This window comes from Psittacula echo, assembly GCF_963264785.1.
Source record: "Psittacula echo genome assembly, chromosome: 20".
Classification (NCBI taxonomy): domain Eukaryota; kingdom Metazoa; phylum Chordata; class Aves; order Psittaciformes; family Psittacidae; genus Psittacula; species Psittacula echo.
The window spans coordinates 6,462,719-6,481,614 of record NC_137756.1 but is presented as its reverse complement, the minus strand read 5'-3'; the positions used below and the strand labels follow the sequence as shown (position 1 = coordinate 6,481,614).

Genomic DNA, 18,896 nt, shown 5'->3' with positions numbered 1-18,896 from the left:
TTAAAGCACCAAGATTTGGGTCTAAGTGGATTAGAAGCTCAAATTCCATCTGGGTTGACTGTGAGCCAGGGAACTACCCATCTTTGCACCTCCGGCAAAAGCTAAACGCTAGAATCATCTCGCTATAGCTGGGTGCAGTAGAAATGCAGTTATACCGAAATTCAAGGTTTCAATATTAATAACACATAGAGGCTAAAGGGGCTGATTTGCAAAAATGACCTTTCACAGAGCTGGTTGCACATGCTTTCAGCTAGGAGCTGAAGAACAAAGTCATATTTAGCGTATCGACTAGATCTACATAACTACACTATACAGGTTGAAGGTGATCCTGCCCCTCTACTCTGCTCTGGTGAGACTCCCCCCTTGCAGCACTGGGTGCAGTTCTGGTGTCCTCAACATAAGAAGCACATGGAGCTGTCAGGGCAAGTCCAGAGGAGGCCACGAGGATGTTCAGGGGCTCCAGCAGCTCCTGTATGGAGCCAGGCTGAGAACATTGGGGCTGTTCAGCCTGGAGAAGAGAAGGCTGCGTGGAGACCTCAGAGCAGCTTCCAGTGTCTGAAGGGGGCTCCAAGGATGCTGGAGAGGGACTCTTCATCAGGGACTGTAGCGATAGGACAAGGGGTGATGGGTTCAGACTGAAACAGGGGAAGTTCAGGTTGGAGATAAGGCAGAAGCTCTTCCCTGTGAGGGTGCTGAGGCGCTGGCACAGGGTGCCCAGAGATGTGGCAAATGCTCCATTCCTAGCAGTGTTCAAGGCCAGGTTGGACAGGTCCTTGGGGAATATGGTGTAAAGTGAGGTGACCCTGCCCATGGCAAGGGGGTTGGAACTGGATGATCTTAAAGTTCTTTCCAACCCAAACTATCCTATGACTTCATCAGTATCTGACAAAAACCCCGATTCACAGCGCTGATTTTAACAGTGCAAGAAGTGTGGGTGAAAGAAATGTGTAAGTAAAGAGAAACAAAATCATGAGTTGCTCATATTGGAGTCTTCTGGATTTTTTTTGACTTTCCTTTTCCCAGGGCACACATCACATTGCAACATGTTCATTCACAAAATAGAGCTTGACATTTGGGGAAGAAGGCGGACTTCAAAACACATCCTCCTAATCACCCAACGTCGGACTTGGAAAGCTGCACATAAATTAACTTCATCTCTTACTAAGGCTATTGAAGAGACAGAAAGGGTTTGAGGGGAAAAAAAGCCGGTTGCCAGGATGGAGCTTTGCAGTTGTGGTTTGACCCCTGACAGCAACTAAGTACCACATAGCTGCACACTCACATCTCCCCTGCCCCCTGCAGTGGGATGGAGAGGAGAAATGGAAAAGGCCACAGGTTGAGATAAGAACAGATTACTGAAATTAACTCTAATAATAATAGCATCCCAGCCTGGTTTGGGTTGGAAGGGACCTCAAAGCTCATCCAGCTCCAACCCCTGCCACGGGCAGGGACCCCTTCCACTGGAGCAGCTTGCTCCAAGCCCCTGTGTCCAACCTGGCCTTGAACACTGCCAGGGATGGGGCAGCCACAGCTTCTCTGGGCACCCTGGGCCAGCGCCTCAGCACCCTCACAGGGAAGAGCTTCTGCCTAAGAGCTCAGCTCAGTCTCCCCTCTGGCAGGTTAAAGCCATTCCCCTTGGCCTGTCCCTACAGGTCCTTGTCCCAAGCCCCTCTCCAGGTTTCCTGCAGCCCCTTTAGGCACTGGAGCTGCTCTCAGGTCTCCCCTTCAGGAGCCTTCTCTTCTCCAGGCTGCCCCAGCCCAGCTCTCTCAGCCTGGCTCCAGAGCAGAGCTGCTCCAGTCCCCGCAGCATCTCCGTGGCCTCCTCTGGACTTGTTATAACAACAACAACGATTCTGCTATAATAATTCCAGTAATGTGAAAAAGGGAGAGATAAATAAAACCCAGTAAACACAAGTGATGTACAACACAACTGCTCACCACCCACTGACCAATACCCATTTGACCTGAGCAGCAATCAGTGGCTCCCAGCTAACTCCTCCCAGTTTATATGCTGGGAATGATGTGCTGTGGTATGGAATATCCCTTTGGCTAGTTTGGGTCCCCTCAGCATCTTGTTCCCCTCCTCATTGGTAAAGCATGAGACACTGAAAAGTCCTTGATTTAGAGAAGCAACCAGTGTGCTGTCAGCATTATCCTGAGGCTAAAGCCAAATCCCAGCACTGCACCAGCTACTAAGGAAAAAATACCTCTATCCCAGCTAAAACGGGGATAATCTCATTTGTGCTAACCTACAGACACAGACTCCTGAGCAGAGAGGCTGTGTTACAGAAGGATGGGTAGACTGGCACAGAGCCTGGAGTGCATAACTTATGGCATGGGGCTGCACAGGGACTGGAGAAGGAGCAGAAGATACAGCCACCTTGCACTTGGCACGCTGTCCTTTGTCAGTACAGTGCCTCTCTCTTGCCTTGCATCTAAGTCAGCTTTGTCACAGCATATGACTTGTGGTTTTCTGGATGGAGATCCATAATTAAAGTACTGTGCTATGCTTCTCTTGACTTTTGCAGGTGATTTGCTGTCTGGACTGTAAGCTGTCTGCCCCTCTGTGGAACGGACAACAGGGTGTAAGACACTGACTCTTATCCTTGAAGACAACAGGATGCTATGGAACCCCCAGACACAGCCGAGACACAGATGGCTTTGCAGGGACACGGCAGAAAAGCACAACATTAAAGCAAAATGGTAACACCAACCCCACTGCTTCAGCCTCCAGTGTCCCAAAGTGTTACCTGTTGTGAACCTTGGCTTAGTGGGTGGCTCCTGTACAGACATGGGGAAGGTGGCCGAGGCGGGCGAGGACTGGGCACGGGACAGGGGCCGATGGCCTCCGAAGGAGACAGGCATGCCGGCTGCCTCCAGCGATGCCTGATAGTTCCTCAGCTGGTGGATCCGTTGCTGCTCCAACAGAAGGGCTTGCTGTGGGGAAAAGAAGGAGGTATCATAGAACCATGGAATGGTTCGGGTTGGAAGGGACCTTGAAGCTCATTCAGTTCCAAACCCCTGCCACAGGCAGGGATACCTTCCACTACTGTTGTTCAAGTGACATTTGTTTTATGTATTTATTTATTCACTAAGGCAATGAGGCTTGGATGTGACTGCATAAATCAAGCAACAATTCGAACAAGCATGGTTATCCATGGCATTGATCCTTCAAGGCAGCGCTGTTAAGAAGACAAAGGAACCAAACATGTAGTCTCTGAGGAACAACAGCAGCTCCACAGTGCTGGGAAGAAGGCAGAGCAGTGAGATGCAGATGACTTCATGGAGCAACTCATTTGCACCTGATTCCCAAACACTGTAACTGCAAAGCTGGCACAAGTCCCTTTTCCCTAGCCAAGGGCTGCTCCTACACCCTGGCATGGCTACAGCAATCTGCTCTTGGCTGCAGATCCTGGGCAGGGGTTATGCAGGGCTGTCAGTGCTGAAGGCTGTAAAGAAGAGCAGAGCACTGATGCCGTAGGAGAATCACCTTCATTACTGCTACCACAACAGGCAGACTTTGGGAGACTGCCATGTAACTAGCAAGATTACTCTGTGCTATGTTGGTTCTTGGATTTATCACCTGCAATCCACGAGCCTCCAGTGCTTGCCCTCAAAAGTGAGAACAGTGAGGTCTCTAGGATCAATAGCTCTGAAGAAGAAACCCCCTCCCATGGATCTTGTCCCCTTTTCCCTTATCCAGCCCTTTTCTTGGGCAGGCCATTGGTTTTCTAACATAAAACCAAACTAAAATCCTCTGTAGCAATTGAACCACACTTGTCTTCCCAAAGAAACAGAAAGTGGTTCAGTGGCTGCAAACACATTGTCTGCATTTGGTGCAGGTGATCCAGATTCTCCCTGGGACTAATGAGTTGAAGTGGTGACAGATTTTACCTGCAGGTTTCTTTCTGTAGCCAGTCTTCAGAAGCTGGTTCCCCTTAGCTTATCACAGAGTCATAGAACGATTTGGGTTGGAAGGGACCTTAAAGCTCATCTGGCTCCAATCCACTGCCACGGGCAGGGACCCCTTCCACTGGAGCAGCTTGCTCCAAGCCCCTGTGTCCAACCTGGCCTTGAACACTGCCAGGGATGGGGCAGCCACAGCTTCTCTGGGCACCCTGTGCCAGCGCCTCAGCACCCTCACAGGGAAGAAAGCCTCTCACCCTAGAGCAGTTTAAGGTGAGCACCAAGAACCAACCAACCTTCTACAAAGAACCAAGTCCCAAGCCTCGTGTGTTGCGAGCTCACCTGACGGAAGAGCAGCTCCTGCTCAGCCTGCCTCTGCCCCGACTCCAGCTCCTGCTGCGGCTCGGCTTCCTCCTCATCACTCTCGATGGGTTCTTGCTTCACTTGCACCATGTTGGCCAAGCCTGGGGCCTCCTTTTGGCTTGCAGCTCTGTCGCTGTATGGCTCCTCCAGAAGGGCTTGGTGTTCCCGTAACTCCTCTTCTGTCTCCTCAGGGTGGCTTTCGTGCTGGCGAGCTGGTTCGTTGGGTTTTGATATAATCTGACAATAAGAACCCAGAGATGAAGCGATAAATAAACTGCAGCTCCCCAGAGGTAAAGTTCACTCTGTTCTCCTCAAAGAACACAATTCATGGAAGAGCAATTGGGAATTATGGCTTTTAGCTCATAAATGAGGTCCAAAACAACTGCTCAAGGGAAAAGTCAGGGCAACCTCGCCATTAAGCGCTATGAATTCCTGTCTCCCAAGTAATGACGACTCTTCATGTTCCACTTGATTTTCCCTCTGAAGAAGTAAGAACCTCTTGTGCCTACACACCTATGGATGCTACTCCACTTACAAATGCACAGAGAAGCATAGACCCTCTAAGAGGCTTCCTGCTACCTTGTTTTCCCAGCTTCTCTTTGAATCACCCCTCAATTTTACCTGTCAAGTGAGAGGCTTTCATAAGGACTCCTCTTTGTCACTCTTCTGAGATGAGTGAAGAGGAAGCTGAGGACACTCAACTTAGTGCATCCGTACAGAAGCGATCCACAAGAGAAGCGTCCATTCCAGCCAGCCTTTCCTAACTAGAGATGGTGAACTTCCTGAAAGCAGCTGCTAAACCAAAGGGAACAACAGAGTTTTCACTGTAAGTCACCCAGGCTCAGACTTACTGAAGGCAGAATTCACACTTCTCACTCTCAGACTGCTCCTGATTCCTATTTGGGTAAAAGCTCAATCCAAAACCATGAACTGTCTTTAAATGCAGCACAGGTAAATAACTCCATTTCCTTGCTTGGAAAGAGCTTAGCCTGAACCCACTTCCTAGGTTTATATAGAAACTGCTGAACCTTGAAAGCTGTCAGGGCAAGAGCTTTAGTAAGGATTAGGTCATTGGTATGAAAAGCAATATTGATTTTAAATCTAATAAAGCTAAATCAAAACACAGTTACTGAACACATGCAGAAAGAGGGGACTACTTGTAAGTAACTTGCTCTTTGAAGAACCATGCCTCAAACCTGAAACTAAGTCCTCTTCCCCAAGCGCAGGGGTAGAGACTTTGCCATATAACTTCAGCAGCCCTATACAAAGCAGATTCAGGCAGACAGTGGCAATATAAAGGATTAATTGCCTTCAAGGATCACAGTGGGGACAGCAAGAAGATGTTCATAGCTCCAGCACACGATCTCAAATAAGTGGGGCTCAAAACCTTTAACTTTGGAGCACTGGGCCACAGTTTTACTGCATCTTGGATGTCTGGATTCCTGAGAGGAGCAGGACATGCAGAAGGGCATTATCTTACCTAGAAGCTTAAGGCAAGCCCCTACAGGGTTCACATCCCCAACTCCAGCACAGATATAGGATGCAGCCTACCTCTCTTTTCACACGCCCTAACCCCAGCATCCACCTTTTAGTAATGAGAGCCAGTGTTTTTGTACTGATTGACATCCCGTTTAGGCTTTTTAGGAAGGACAGGCTGGGAATGTGAGGAGGGAAAGCTGCCCTTTACGCGAGGGAGGAGCAGGAACACATGGAGCTCTGTGTTCTCTGTGTTTCAGCATGGATCTGGAGTCACAGAATTCCTGACTGGTTTGTGCTGGAAGGGACCTTAAAGCTCACCCAGCTCCAACCCCTGCCACAGGCAGGGACCCCTTCCACTGGAGCAGCTTGCTCCAAGCCCCTGTGTCCAACCTGGCCTTGAGAACTGCCAGGGATGGGGCAGCCACAGCTTCTTTGGGCAGCGTCAGCCAAGAGCATAAATAAGTGGACAGACCAAGATGAGCACTCCTGAGGTGGGCAGACTGCTGTAACCTCCTGATCAGGTAGAAGCAGATGAGGCCTTCATCAAGCATGCAGAAGAAGCCTCACTTTCACAGGTCCTGTCTTGATGGGGGCTTTATCCCCTCTGGTGTGTGCGGAAAGGACAAGACAGCTCAAGCCATCAAGAAGATCTGAGTGCACTGATGGTGAAGTCCTGATACAGGAGATCAAGATGTCAACAAGGAATGTGGCCTCCTTGGACCCGATGCTTACAAACAAGGAAGGACTCTTTGGGGATATGGAAGTCCCAGAGGCAGCACTGGCTGCAGCCACCATGAGATGGTGGAGTTGAAGATCTGAAGGGGAGGGAACAGGGCAAAAAGCAGGACCACAGCCCTGGATTTCGGGAAAGGAGACTTTGGCCTCTTCAGGGATCTGCTTGGAAGAGTCTCATGGGATACATCCCCGGAGACTAGCGGGGTCCAGAGCTGCTGGCTGATACTCAAGGATTCTACAAGATCAAGACAGATCCACCCCAACTAGTTAGAAACTAAGCACAAGTTGCAGAAGGCCTGCATGGATGAGCAGGTTGCTCCTAAGTGAACTCAAGATATAACCAGGCACTGTACAAGAGCTAGAAGCAGGTGACCCAAGAGCAGTAGAGAGTTGCTATGTGATCTTGTATGTATGGTGTTAAGAAAACCAAAGGCAACCTGGAGTTGAATCTGGCAAAGGATGTGAAGGGTATCAAGGAAGAAAAGAGCAAGACAAGGGAATTCATGGGCCCACTGCTGAATGGGTAAGGGACCTGGTGATAAATGACATAGAAAAGGCCATAGTACTTCAAGCCTTCTCTTCTAGCACGGCCATCCCTCAGGAATCCCAGAGGAAATTCTGGAGCAAGAAACACTTACCCTTTGGTGGACAACCATCAGGTTTTGGGAGAACTCAAAAACTCCGGGGTGTACCTAAATCCATGGGGCCTGATGGGTTGCACTCAGATGATGGGACAAGAGGCAATGGGCACAAATGAAACCACGTTAAATTCTTTCTAAACACAAGAAACGCATTTTTCACTGTGAGAGTGGTCCAACAGGTTGCCCATAGATGTTGTGGAGTCTCCATCCCTGGAGATATTCAAAACCCAATTGCATACGGTCTTGGGCAACCTGCTCCAGCTGATCCTGCTCAAGCAGGGACATTGGAGTAAATGATCTCATGAGGTTCCTGCCAACCTAAAAGATTCAGGGATCCAAACTTCTCAAGGTGAGAAGTACCTTTTCATCCACCCATCTCCTTCCATCCAATGTGGTACTCATTGGATAACTAAACCACATTGAGTTAAAGGAAATTCTTCCATCAATATTAAGCTCTCTTAGGCTTGATGAACTGAATCTGTTTAAAAGCTAATTAAACCGTAATAAACTATCTTCTGCTGCTTTCTTTTCCTGCTTGGATCCAAGGTCTCCAGCTTTGAATTTAACACCTTTTGCACTTAGGAACTACCAAGGTACTTGCTGGGGAAAGAGCTTAAAGTGTCTTTGTCAAACGCGATGGAAATAAGCAGCAGCGTAATTCCCTAGAGGTTTTAAATTATTCCAACTCCATATAAATGTAAGAATGAAATGAAAAACATCCTGAAGGTTGAAAGCTCAAGTGGTCAATGACAGGGACATTTTAAAACATTCAGTTTGCTCTCCCAGTACAAAGTGAACCTCTTAGCATGGCGCTTGTTCTACCTGCTGCAACCTTATTGTCCTTCTAAAAGGAAAAGTCTGCAAAGCAAGCACATTGGTAGGAACATATTCCATACATGAGCATGTGCATTCCAGGCCCACTGAACTCCCTAAAAACCTTCCATTTTTGCCATTTCATGAACATAAGACAATTTAAGGTAATAAAATCAGTGTTGGCAAACGGACAGTGGGATTGATGCACCCTCAGCAAGTTTACTGATGGCACCGAGCTGTGTGGTCCAGTTGATACACTGAAGGGAAGAAATGGGATTGAGAGGTACCTGCATAGGCTGGAGAGTTGGGACCATGTGAACCTCATGGAGTTCAAGCAGGCCAAGGGCAAGGTCCTGCCCCTGGGTTGGGCTATCCCCAGTACAAACACAGGCTGAGGGTGACCGGATGGAGCAGCCCTAAGGAGAAGGACTTGAGGGAGCTGGGTGAGGAGAAGCTCCCCATGAGCCAGCTTCAGTGTGCGCTTGAGCCCAGAACCCCAATGTGTGCTGGGCTGCATCTCAGCAGACAGACTGTCTCTTGGCCCTGACCATGCCACGCTGTGCAGAACCCAATGGAAACCTCACTTTCCTCCTCTGGAGATGAAACTCAGGGGAGAACAACAACCCTGGATAACTGGAGACACAGCTTTGATGAGAATGACAGGAATAAATCAGATGCTGAAGGCTCAGCTCAAAAGCATCCAGAGACAAACAGCCAAAAAAGTCCAAGCATGTGGCTAGGAATGGAGAGGTATGGGGGGGGGGGGGGGGGGGCTGGTACCCTGGCTGGGATGCTCAAGAGATAGCAGAGAGCCATAAGGCATCTGCAGGAAACATTGCTGGGGGCTTGAATTAAATGCTGGGAAAGCTAAAACAGAAGCCTTCCTCTTCTGGCTATCAACACAACTATCAACACGACTCCTCCCATGTGAGGTACCCCTCTCATTCTCATTTTTAACTTGTATAGACTAAGAAAAACCAAGAGCTGATAAGGGAGGATGGGGAGAGGCCGAGTTGGGCATAGTAAGGAGCCAACAGAGCCTTCTGCAGCAGCTCAAGCCTAGAATAATCTGTTATCAGACGGTTGTTTGGGGTTTGCCCCTGAACAGATGAGACAGCAGGAAAAGCTATCAGTTTGAGGCAGCCTACCTGCTGGAAGCACCATGAAGGTGCTGGCTAGACCAGAGGGAACAACCCAAGTGGAATTAATCAAAGACCAGAGACTGCCTGGATGGGAAAAGGAGAGGGAGCGAGAAGGGAACACCTTGGCACCAGCCAAAGCTGTTTGCTTTCCCTTCTCTAAGTAATTGGAGTTGCGTGTTGATTATATCAGCTACACATCCAGATATCACCAGCCCTGCAGCAACAGACACCCTGCAGAACAACGGCTCCTGGCAAAACCCCTAAACAGCATTTTCACCCTGATAGTAGGTGCCTTGGTGCAGGAGCAACGTGAACGTTAAGTGCCTCGTGTCCTGCTGGAGGGCATTTCATGTCCAACCGAGACAGCAGGAATGCTGAAGGAGCTTTCCCAGAGATCATTTTCAACACCTGTTCTATCCCAAGTTATGTCTGGGGAATTCCAACCAGACTCCCTTAAACCTTTTGAAGGGGAAGAGCCCTACCTGAATGCTAACACCATCTAATACACTGCATTTTTCTGCTATCACACATGACATATGCAAAGGAGTCACTTGAAGCTAAAGAGTTCATGAATTCCAAGGAAAAGAAAATAACAGAACAGCGGAATGAAATTCTAGGTATTAATAAAAATGCATCCACCCAATGCTTCTGCACAAGACGAGTTGAGGCATTATAGTGTGGTGAATACACGTTGCCATATATATATGGCCCGGCAGGAGAAACAGCTCACTTCCCAAAGCACGCTAGAAATGAGGGTTACTCAGAGGAAACATCATTTGACCACAGAAGCTCAGAATTAATCAGCTTAAGAATACAATTCAGGGCTAAACAGGAGATTACCTGTTCTAGGAAGGCTTTGTGAAGGCATCCAGGAGACTAAAGCCAAAACACCCATTTTCACTACGTCAAGGGAGTAAGTTGAGTGGTCTTGAGTATTTCTCTTTAGAAAGGGCGTTGGCTGCTTCAAGGCCTATCACACTGCAGAGCTGACACTTGTAACTCGAAACACCGCAGAGAACAGTGCCTTTCTTTATGATGTTCACAGTCACAACAAAACGCCAACCTCTAAATGACACAGGGGATTGCCTCATATACTTCTCCCATGGCAAAACAAGCCCTCTTGACCATGGGGAAAACCCATTCCTGAGGCTTGAACATTAGAAAGGTAAAAAGGTGGGAAACAGCAGCACACCTCTGTGGCAAGGGGATGGAAGTGGATGAGCTTTAAGGTCCCTTCCAACCCAAACCAGGCTGGGATTATGATTAATGTATAGCTTTCCTTTTCAGGGCTGTTTAGAGCTTACTGGTTTAGGGCACATTCCTCATTCCGATCAAAGGCTGCACAGAGCTCAGTTTGCAAGCAGGGATTCACTATCATATCTAGAATCTCATTTAATGTCTCAAACCCTGGTTCTGCAGAAAGAGTTGATTTCTCCACAGGGTTTCGCAGCGTGAGCACACGAGTGCTCTGCAAATATTAGCACATCTGTGCTGACGATGACTTGATGGCAAAGCTGCTCCATGCCATCAAATGCACAGCTGGGGCAGAGATTATGAAACCTCACTGGATGAGGCTTTCCATATGATGTGCCTGATGTTAAGATGCGATGGTTTAGGTGTGCAAACAAACCTCTGCAGCTCACAGCTCTGCTTCCTTGTCCTGCAAACAATATGGAGAACATCAGCGTGTCACTGCAAGCTGGATTCACTCAGTGGGATGCAGCTCTGTGGCAGAGGGGAGAAAGCCAACTCCCTGCCACAGCGTCAGACTGCATTAGCCCCAAGGTCTCTTCTTTCTCTCTCCCATTCCAATGCCAAGGCATCACACCACCGGGGAGCAGCCTCACTCTTACCCTTCTCTGCAGTAAGTTCAGAATCCAGTTAATCACCAAACACTGGATCAAAAAGATGCAGAAAGAAGAAAACGTAAGCAAGACTTGCACGGGAAACTTCTCTAATCCCATGCCCTAACTTGAGTGCTCAGCTTGACAGCTTCAACAATGCTCTTTTCATTTCCACATGCCACGTGTCCCCATTTGTTGAAGGGAATAGGTGCATGGAGTTCTTTCCCCCTCCTTAAAGCAAATGTCACCACCAGATGACAATAAGACCACCAGACGAGCAGGGTCCCAGCCTGGACCTTCAGCAAGGAGCTCATGAATGGGATGAACCATGTGCTTCACTACACTCAAGCAATCCCCAATTTGCTGCTGACAGTGGCACAGCAGGGACTTCAGATCCCATGCTGGAAGGAACTGCACCCATGGGAGTCACCCCAAGAAGCCCTGTCCCTCCTTTGGACCCATCCTATGCAACACATCCCTCTGCGCTCTCTTTCCCTACCCAGCCACCCGCCCTGTCTTCATGTGTCCAATTCCAAGTTATTGCTCCAACACGGAGTCTTCACAGCCAAATCCCCATTAGGATTATTCTTAATCAGGAAGAAAACAACCCATTTTGCCTTAGTTGCCTTCTTGGAAACAGCAAGACTTGTTTTGGCTGCGATCGTCTCAAAGATGTCATCTGATGCTGACACCTAAAAGGGGAAGTTTAAGGCCAAAACCTTCAAGTTTGGAAAAACCCACAAGCAACTGAAAGCAGCCTCGTGTTATTTACAGGAAATCCAACCCCAACCTTAACACAGTGCTGACAGTCCTGCTAATAATTAAAAGGCAACAATCTCTTCCCTTATTTTTAGTTGTGCCCTTAACTCTCCTACACACAAGGCTCTTAAAATATCCGCGCATTTGGGAAAAGTCTTTTTCCATGTCAGCACTTGGATGCTATCCCACGGGATAAATTTGCCACACGCACACAGCACTGGAACCAAAACGGTTTTAACTCCTTGGTTCTATAAACCAAACAACAGGGAAAATCGCCCCTGTGCAATCAGCTTCACAACACTCCCCCTGCTTCCCGCCTTGCCGCTGCTCATGGATGTGATGGATCACGGCTCGAACAAAGCTCAAATTCAGAGGGCTGCAGGGCTCCAGCGCCTGGGAGGTCCAAGTGAAAGTCTCAGTGAGTTCAGTGGGTACGTCATGGCAAAGGCTTTGGCCGCTTACAAGTGCTGGCAACGGCATAAACCTCCGAAACCTCAAACGAACCAACCGCCGAGCTGACATCTACTGCTGAACAAAGAAACCCTACCTAGCACCCCAGAGCCGACCCTCCTGCTCACAAAGAGCGTTTCGAGGAGGGCAAAGGGGGTTTCTAGGGCAGCAGCAGCTCCCTGCCACCCCAGCGTGCGGGGCTGAATGAGGGCCAGGGCTGGCACAAGCGGTGCGCGGTGGCAGCTCTCCAGAAGTACATGATTGACGTCAGTAACTTGTGTAATCATCCTGCCTTAGCTTGAGGCTATAAACAAAGTGTGTTTTTTTTTTGGGGGGGGGGGGGGGAGTTGTGTCGAGTGGGGTTTTGTTGTGTGGGGCTTTTACATCTCAGGAGTTGTATCTTCTCACGGGACTGGCGCAGTGGGAGCATTTGGAGGATGCTCTGCCATCAACGAAAGTGCAGCGATGTGAAAGGTCCTCCTGCCACCAAACTCGCCCTCCCAAGCCTGAAATCTACTACTGCTTGCTTCTGAAAGAAAACCACCTCTGGAACTCCTTCAGCAAAGCCTTCAGAAAGGCTCGAAACAGCACGGGCCAGAGTCAGAAAACTATCACCCTGATTAGGAACCATTTCCCCCTTCCCCAACAGCCTTTCCATAGTGCACGTCTACCAACAGACTGTGCCTTCTGTAACCCAAGGCGTCAATCTCAGCCCGGGTAAAACATCACAGCTCCATCCATACCATTTGTGAGCAGACCTCTTGTACCTAAAAGGTGAGGTTTACCTTCCCATAAGCTAAAGTACCAGGTTAGATTTTGTCTTTTTAAATGAATACTGGATGCACTGATCTCAAAGCAGCTTGTTGCAGCTTCCTTGCATTACTGGGATGCCCAGACAGATGCTTTTGGTTACAAAGCAACTGCACAAATCTGTGCTCTGATGAATGGTGCTCTGCAATGCCCATCTGAAGTCAAATCGTAGAAGGGAATGGAATACATGTATTCCATTTCATAGAATGGAATGTCCTCCAAGGGATTTAGAGAAAGAGAGCCAGGTTGGACAGAGCCTCGGGTGCCATGGTTTAGTGTGAGGTGTCCCTGCCCATGGCAGGGGGGTTGGAACTGGATGATCTTAAGGTCCTTTCCAGCCCTAACATAGAATAGTTCTATGATTCTAATCAATGTAATGTTTGCTCCCTTCAAAGCAAGTTTTGCATCAGAACTAGCTGATCTATTCAAAACAACCTCTGCAGGATGCACAGCAATGCTCAGTATTAAAGCCACAAGTCTGAACTGTACTGCCTTTCCACTCTGCCACAGAGGTACTGATCCTCGCCTTCATGGAATCATGGAATGGTTTGGCTTGGTAAGGACCTGAAGATCACCCAGTTCCAGCCCCCTGCCACGGGCAGGGACACCTTCCACTAGACCATGTCACCGAAGGCTCTGTCCAGCCTGGCCTTGAACACTGTCAGGGATGAAGCATTCACCACTTCTCTGGGCACCCTGTGCCAGCGCCTCAGCACCCCCACAATAAAGAACTTCTGCCTCAGATCTAAGCTGAACTTCCCCTGTTTCAGTCTGAACCCATCACCCCTTGTCCTGTCACTACAGTCCCTGATGAAGAGTCCCTCTCCAGCATCCTCATAGCCCCCACCAGACACCAGAAGCTGCTCTGAGGTCTCCACACTGCTTCTTGTCTCCAGGCTGAGCAGCCCCAAGCCTTGGCGATGGCCGCCCACATCCCTGCTGATGTACTTCATGAAGAAGAGGTTCAAGGATGAAGGCCATTTGGTGATGGAGGTAAAGACCACATACACATTACCACACAAGAAACTCTCTACTAGCACTGCCCAAAGCTGCTATCAATGCTGTATGAGGCAAAACCAGACTTTAAAAGCATCGCGCCTACCTTGTTGATGTGCAGTTGCTGCTGCTGGAATTGCTGTTTGTGTTTCTCCAAGAACTGCTGGTGCTGCTGCTGGATCACTAACTGCTGGAGAGCCTGGGCGTTCTGCGGAAGGGGAGCAGACTGCGTGCGCCCCAGCGGGCGATGCTGCCGGAGTTTGTGTATTGAAGGGGAGACCCGTTCTCCACCAACCAGAGACTGTGCATGGAGGGGCAGTCCTGAAAGATACCAGTCTGAAGATAATATGGAGGAAAAAACAGCAGAGAAGGAAAAAAAGGAAGAAGAAAGGAAGGGAGAAAACGGCTGTTGAGTAACGCTGATGGTGACAATGACATATAACGTTCAAACCAGCCACCTCGCCAGTTACAGCTGAAGCATCCTTCAAAGAGAACAGATAACAATTAATCACCACTGGGTGGAGAAATACTTTGCTTTCCTTTGAATCCTTTGTTTTCTTGGTCACTCAAAGCCCATAGGGAAATGGTTCATTTCTTAAACCCAGCAATACCTCACTGAGCCTTCCATCACTCCACGGGTGACATGAATGAACATCACAGTGGCAGTTTGGAGAAGTTTAAGTCTTGGGATAGGGAGTAACCCCAGGTTCATTTCTAAGCAAGCAGCAACCCAAGCTGCCACCTCACAGCATCCAGCAATTACACCTTACAGGGGGCTCATTGGATATGACTGAATGATGATGGATGATGATGAAGCTGGTGTTTACTCTACACCACACAGGGCACGGCCGCCCTTGGCTGTGCTCTATATCCTCCTGTAGAAAAGACCAGGGATGAAAACTTCCATGTGATAAACCCCTCACCAGGTTTGCATTGGGGAAAAAGCACTTCCTTGAAGCTTTTCAGGTATATGGGAGCAATCAGGTTTCAGCATTTCTATAGAAAGAAGGTAAGTTAGAACTCAAGATGACAAACAGCTACAACTGTTTTCACCACTGTCCTGTGCATACATGCTGGCAACTTAATGGAAACATGAGGTTATTTTGGGATAACTTGAGTTAATCATATGCCCTTGGCAATTTGGGTGATGACTACCATGTGAAACACCTATGTGAGCTCCAGTAAGGGCACGTCTTTAGGAAGTGTCATGTCTTTTGACCTGTTCTTGAGGTAAACCAGCTCTTGCTCTACCCTCCAAAAACACCTTCCCATATTTCTTAGAAAGCTGGGATAAGGAGACAGGCCCAACCCAAAGCCCAACCCAAGGGTGGAGGAACTGAGGATAAGCCTTTACTTTTGCTCATTACAACCTGGGATAGAAAGGCATTGCTGCTGTGAACTGCTGTCTCCCTGATGTGGACCAGACTACATACACTTGTAGGGAAGGAGTCCTCTTTTGCTTCACCTCATTGCATGAAACCAAGTAAAGCCTTTGCAAGTGTTAGCATTCAGAAATACTGCCCAGTTCAAGGGGCAGAGAAGTGGCATCTTCTCTCTTACTTCAGTCTTTAGTTTAGAAGAGAGAGAAGCTGCCCAGAGTTCTTCAGGCAGAATGCAGCAGTTTAGAAACACCTTGACATTTCTGTCCAGGACATTACCTCATTTTCCCATTGATTCACCAACTGCCCTACGTGGGAGAATGTGACTCATTTAAAAGCCTCTCTTCTTAGGGAAAGATTTACTGACTTTCTCCCATCTTTGCTCTTCTGAAAAGAATAATGTAAAAGGGCATCTTAGTTTGTAAATGCATGTCTACAAATTCATGTATACACATATACACACACGTCTGAGTGGGTATGAACAGATGACTAAGTGGGAAAGATGTGTTCCTTTTCCCTCGTAACACAGTTCCTCTCACCAGCAGAGGAAGGGATCCTATGCAGTTTGCATAGGATACCTTGGAGGACTTCGGAGAACTTGTTAGTTTGCTCTCTTTCAGTCCCTGCATCTGGAACGTGTGTTTCTTCTTGTTGCTCTGTCATATTGTGAGTGTTTCTCCTAAGTGTTGGTTTACAATATGTTGTACTCCCTCTGAAAACACCCCACGTAGCAGGTGGACTAGAAGGAATACACTTGGAAGCAACCATCGTACACTGCAAACTGAAGGAAACTTTGAGAGAGGTTGAATAGGAAGCAGAACTGCACTTCTCCCTACGTGTGCTTTAATGCAAACACCAGCACAGAGAAGAAGGTTTTGGTGATAGGGTAAGAGCAGAAGTCTTTTCCAATGGCTTTCATCAACAGACCTTGGGCAAAGGGTAACTGGTGAAGAGCCACGTCATGACTCTGAGGAACCTCATCACGCCACCTTCCACTAGCCCTGGTTGCTCCAAGCCTCACTGAACATGCTTATAAGCTTATCGCAACCCTACGTATATCCCTGGGATTTGAATGTAAAACCAGACAGGAGCGGAAGAGCTGTGCTGCAACGCTTCAGTGACCACCATCTCTCAAGAATTCCCATTAGAAATGGAACAAATGAAAGTAAAATCAACATGTCTATTAGAACTCCAGCAGAACATCCTTTGTCCCAGCATTACACACTGTAAAACCAGATCCTACTGGGGATTGCTGCTTTGAATTAACCCTATTTATAGAAATGTGCCTTCCCACAGGTACTCCGTGCTGAAAACACGACACAGGGAGTGATTCAAAGCAATTAGCACCCTGAAAATGTAACAGACACAAACAAATACAATCTGTTGCAAGGCAGCTGATGTTGCCGTGGTTTTGCCACTTCAAATAATGATGAACAGCAAGTATTTCCATCTGTGAGTCTTTAAACATGTGCTTTTCCTATATGGAATAGAAACCAGAGGTGATAAACAGGAATGTTGTGTCTCTTTTGTGCAAGAGACAGACCTTACCACCAAACAACAGATGTCACTTACTCTCTCTCTTAAGCTGTCCCTACATTTAGGGACTGGAGTTTTGCACATTACCTATGGATCACTCACCTGTGACTAAGGGAGTTTGTGCAGTTGGCTGTTCCAGTAAGACCATGTGTTGCAGAAGAGGGTTATGTGCAGTTCCCCCATCTCTTTCCAACGTTGTAGTGCTCAAGTAGGGAGTGAGGTGAGTGCCAGGAAATAAAGAGATGCGCTGCTGTAAGGTTGGGATAGTAAGTCTCTCTGCATCTTGCTGTGCTGATCCCCCCTGCAAATGCACAATGGATGGTGACCACATTAAGGGATAAATCAGGGCAAACAACAACATTCCAAAGGCTGTATCCTCCCTCCCCACTTACACTGGAAGGGCCAGTTGCAGGCAGTCCTAGTGTGATGTTGGGCAAAGAAGGAGATGTGTAGAGTGGAAGCTGTGTAACGGAGCCTTCACGATTCACAAGTCTGTGAGCCAGGCTGGTCTGGAAACAAAAGCAAGAACATCGTCCTGGTGAGAAAGCATCCCCAGATCGGATCAAGGACACAGTCCGCTTGCTGTGAGAACACACCACAAATGCACAGAGCGTGTAACTTCACTGCTGACACTGGAAATACTGAACAGGGAAACGAAACTGTGCTTCAGATCCCCCTCTGCTGCACTCTGGGGAGACCCCCCTGCAGCTCTGATCCAGCTCTGGGGCAACAGCACAAGAGGGACGTGGAGCTGTTGGAGCGAGTCCAGAGGAGGCCATGGGGATGCTGCGGGGGCTGGAGCAGCTCTGCTCTGGAGCCAGGCTGAGAGAGCTGGGCTGGGGCAGCCTGGAGAAGAGAAGGCTCCTGAAGGGGGGACCTGGCAGCGTTAAAGGCCAGGTTGGACCCAGGGGCTTGGAGCAAGCTGCTCTAGTGGAAGGGGTCCCTGCCCGTGGCAGGGGTTGGAGCTGGGTGAGCTTTAAGGTCCCTTCAACCCAAACCATTCCATGATTCTATGATATTTTCAATAAGCTTGAATGCCATTTAATGAAAACACAAGAAGGCAAAAGGAAACGAGAAAGAATTCATTCTGCACTGGATCGTCGGAAAACTGGGTGACTTTGTTGAACACTTGGAACTGAGATGCAATTGGACATGGGGAGAACGTCTGGCAAGTCAATGGCACGTCGAAGACTGCATTTAAAAGGCAGTCCAGTGTCTGAGAACAGTGACACACACAGGGAAGGCTTCCTCCTCCTGTCCTTCTTGCACAGGCAGCACAACCCTCAGGCGCAGAGCTGGGGTGTTCTTTTAAAGCCAAAGCCAGGACCAGCTGCCCCCCTTACATACTGATAAACCAAAGAGGTGGGATTGCTCTCAGATGTTGTTCTATAGAAAACGTTTGGTTTCAGTACCAGTTCTTCTGTGCTTCCCCCAGCACGTTACCCCAGGGTTTCTTTGCAGTCTTTGAAGGAGAAAAACAGGGGGTTATCATCCAGAGCCAGCCAAGCCCTGCGACCAAGGAAATAACCTGCAAAGTCTCATTGACTTACAGGACTTTGAACTTAAGTCTAAAAGGTATTAGGATATCTGTTACATCGATACAGTTGTTCCACAGCGCAACACGAAGTTAATCGTAATCCCTTTTCCCACAACAGCACCTGAGTTACACAGTTGAAATTCTATAGAAAGTAATTTAGATCTAAACTGTATATTATTTAAGTTGGAAAATGGCCTGTAGAGAATAGAGGATGTTCAGAACACTTGTTTCCTAACAGGAAAATCAGGCAGTTTATTGTAATTTTCATAATGGCTTTTCTAGCACATATATCAATCTTGGTTGGAAATTAAAGGTGTTTTTACTTAAGTGTTCCTGCCTTAAATGGCCATAAGATAATTCAGTAAATCAGGAAACAGCTCTATAAATGCAACTTTAAGGCTTTTGGATGAAATGTTGAAGTCTGATTTAAGCTAAAGCGCACTAGTAAGTAGCATAAATTGTCTGTGATTTGCTAAAGAGAACAACAGTCATTGTAATGCCTTTTG

At 48.0% G+C, this 18,896-nt stretch overlaps 1 protein-coding gene across 1 annotated transcript in view; it reads right to left on the bottom strand.

Moving 5' to 3' along the window:
* HDAC4 (histone deacetylase 4) overlaps positions 1-18,896 on the bottom strand; it is a 208,914-nt gene that overhangs the window by 43,537 nt on the left and 146,481 nt on the right. The window contains exons 10-14 of the mRNA XM_080632056.1: positions 17,246-17,362; positions 16,956-17,154; positions 14,045-14,274; positions 4,249-4,506; positions 2,751-2,937 (exon numbers count right to left, since the gene is read on the bottom strand). Of these exons, the coding sequence (XP_080488182.1) occupies positions 2,751-2,937; positions 4,249-4,506; positions 14,045-14,274; positions 16,956-17,154; positions 17,246-17,362 (991 nt within the window). The remainder of the gene's footprint in view (positions 1-2,750; positions 2,938-4,248; positions 4,507-14,044; positions 14,275-16,955; positions 17,155-17,245; positions 17,363-18,896) is intronic.